We start from the raw sequence: 3,243 nt of genomic DNA on the forward strand, positions 1-3,243 counted from the left end.
TCCATTGACCGAGGTCAAAGTCACATCAGCACCCCTCAGGGAAAATTTAATCTCAAAAGGTGCCGCATATCTCAAAGTTGAATTCTGAAATGAGGACGTACGAGAACTTGAATACCCAGCTTGCATTACCATTTGCCTGCACGGGCATTCCGACTTGCCACCAGCAGGCTGACAAATTTGCTATCATTTCTCTATGAAGTACACAAGCTGCTCGTTTGTACAATTACTTTGGCCAATGCTCGGGGCCTCTGAAGACTTGCAATGTGCCACGATGAAGCTCGCGGCTGTGGGTGTGGTATCCTGGGTATACAGGATCTGACATCCGCCGATAGGTTATTTGCTGAAGACGTGATACAACAGTGGGGGGATTGCTAAAGCCGCTGGCGCTTCAGGGATAAACATCACAGACAGCACCGGAAAGTGGGTGGTGACACGTGAGCGCCGCGGCTACTAGGATAGTGGACACAGCGCGCCTGGCTACTGCACTAGTAGAATGCCGCGGGTGCTGACACGTCAGCGCCGCGGCTACTAGGATAGTGGACACAGCGCGCCTGGCTACTGCACTAGTAGAATGCCGCGGGTGCTGACACGTCAGCCCCGCGTCTACTAGGATAGTGGACACAGCGCGCCTGGCTACTGCACTAGTAGAATGCCGCGGGTGGTGAGCGAATCTCAGCAGCTTCAGGGGAAGAGCGAATCTCAAGAGCTCCATGAATGCCTAGAAAAATTGGAGTTTCTGCGCAGCAGCCATAGTAAATCGCATCAGAGCCTGGAACAGCTCTGCAGCATGGTCGGCAGCCTCATATCCCTCGTGGTTGAGCTGGACGCCGATCAGTTTGACGTGCTGCACCATGAGCTGCGGAAGCAAATCGTGCTGTCGGGAACGCGGGACCATGTCACCGAGATTAGGCTTTTCGCCTATTATGACATGGTCGACCGCGACCCTGCATTGAAGCAAAAGTACTCGTCGCTCTCCACCTTCCTCGACGCCCTGCATCAGGAGTACACTGATTTTGTCAACGGGCGCCTTCGGACGCGGCCATTGAACTCGGCGTTTGGGGAGGCGGTTCAGCGCCTCGGGCTCAGCAACACGGAGTGGCAGCTGGTTAAGACACTCAACAAGGACAGCGTGGCATTGTTCCACAAGAAGTTTACGATCGAGGAGCTAGAGACCGAGGTCTTCCCAGCAGACCTCGAGCCGTGCCGGGGAGCCCTCGTGAGGGCAGCTCGCATGGTTAACAAGCGACGCAATGCCATGGCTGCTGGGCCCCAGGCACCCTCGGATGATGATAACTGGGCCTAGGTAAGGCTTTTTGTGACCCTAGCTTTACACCTTCACACCGCCACCCACCTACTCCTTGCACATGTTGGGCTGCTGGTCCCCCGCCTTCCTCAGCACCACCTCATAACACACCCCACCCCCATCCATCCTCTGTCCCTTGCGCCTCTCCATGCCCTTCATGTCTCCATCTCTTTGCCTGTGGCCTATTGCCTACACCATGCCCCCTTGCCCCACCCATATCCATCTTTCTGCTCTTGTCCCATTATACCTTGCCCCCTTGCCTATGCCCCTTGCCCTGTGACACCCCCATTGGCAAAGACAGCAGAGGAGGATCCAATATAGGAATGGTGCAGAATCAGGCAGCAGCCAGGACCAGCAGCCACTTGGTGTCCGACAATGATGACCGGAAGTCTTTGATGCTATGGCTTGTGCTTGCAGGCTACAGGGTGTCTTGCAGTGGGCAGGCTCATGCAAATGCAGTCCTGCATGTAGTCAACAGGCCCCACATAGGTGTGGATGGAGTTCCTCCTCCCCCAGAATATGCAGCATGTGTGATATTTCGACGGGATGGACAACACTTCAGAAGGGTTTATGGTGCTGAGAAGCGGATTGGTTTGGCTGTTTTTTTTAAGTACAAGTCTGAGAAGCAGGTTGGATTGGCTGTTTTTTTACATATAAGTCAGAGTATTCATGAGAGCTCATGGTGTGGTGTGGAAGGGTGATGTGATGAGTGGTGTGGATCTTGACTCAAACTGGCAACTTCTCAAATGAGTTTCCAATGTCATAATCTCCTTTGCACATCTGAAAAGCTTGACCTTTCCATTGGACTCGTGAATGCACGAATGAACGAACAAACAGGGGTTCTATCTGTAGCCCTTCAGAAAGGAGAGCAAGGAGAAAGACAGAAACACTGTGTTTCTGCCTTTCTTTCCTTGCTCTCACTTTCTTCAGGAATAATTCTTGTTAATCACCCTTGCTGCTGGCATCGTTTTTCATGGATGCTAAAACATATTCTTTGTGCTTTCGATGTGGTGTATTGATTGGTGTTTGTCTGCTGCCGCAGTTTGCAGACATGTCTGCTTCGGTGTGTCCTGCACTTGATTTCTACTTCGCGCGTGCTCCATAAATAACATTTCAAAAACGCCTTGATAGCTCTCACTGCGACGGTCTTATTTCAATTGTTTATTTTGTCACCGGCGAGGTGAACTCGGCCTTGGGGCGTACTTTATTACTATACGACAAAGCGGGGTTAGTAGTTCGTTGTGCTCTTTCTTCTGCTGCGTGACAGCACATGCAAACATGTAAACCTGTATAAAATATATAGATTACTACATACAAATGGTCTGTTGCTTAAAATGATGTTTCTTGAAACAAAAGAGATATAAAAACAAGAGAGGGCGCGGTTGAGATGCACAAAAGTTGGATGACGCTTGTGCGCGTAATACGCTTTGAACCCCTGCCTGCCGATCCCCGGACACCCGCGTCCTGCAACTACTCGCCTCACAGCACGGGGCACACGATGCCTGTGGCCCGGAACCATAGCTATATGTAGGGCACTAAGCTCCTAAATCGCCCTTACTGCTGGCGTGTCCTTTCAAGGACGCTAAAGCTGTTTCTTTGTGCTTTTGTTGTGGTGTATTCATTGGTGTTTGTCTCGTTCCATGGTTCGTGTGCATTAGACACATGTCTGTTTCTGCTTCTTCGCGGCTTGATTTCTATTTCGCGCCTGCTCCATAAATAAAATTTTAAAAACGTCCTGATATCTCTCGCTGTGACGGTCTCATTTCAATTGTCTGTTTGTCGTCGGCGAGCGGTGAGAAGTTGTTGTGGGAGGGGCGGCGCACTTTATTACTAATAATGACGTATAGTACGACGAAGCACACTTGAGCAGCATCGTTGTTGTTGTGTACCGATTATTATTTTGTTGTTGTTACATTCATTATTGTTGAAAAGTATTCAAG

General features: G+C 50.4%; 1 protein-coding gene across 1 annotated transcript; it reads left to right on the forward strand.

Annotated features, from left to right (window-relative positions):
* Positions 1 to 649: 649 nt before the first annotated feature.
* On the forward strand, positions 650 to 1,303 carry VOLCADRAFT_108451 (uncharacterized protein; the record flags this gene model as incomplete). The annotated part of the gene is made up of 1 exon (XM_002958989.1): positions 650 to 1,303. The coding sequence occupies one exon, from the start codon at positions 650 to 652 to the stop codon at positions 1,301 to 1,303; it is 654 nt and encodes a 217-aa protein (XP_002959035.1).
* Positions 1,304 to 3,243: the final 1,940 nt, after the last annotated feature.

This window comes from Volvox carteri, assembly GCF_000143455.1.
Source record: "Volvox carteri f. nagariensis unplaced genomic scaffold VOLCAscaffold_117, whole genome shotgun sequence".
In the NCBI taxonomy this organism is placed as follows: Eukaryota; Viridiplantae; Chlorophyta; class Chlorophyceae; order Chlamydomonadales; family Volvocaceae; genus Volvox; species Volvox carteri.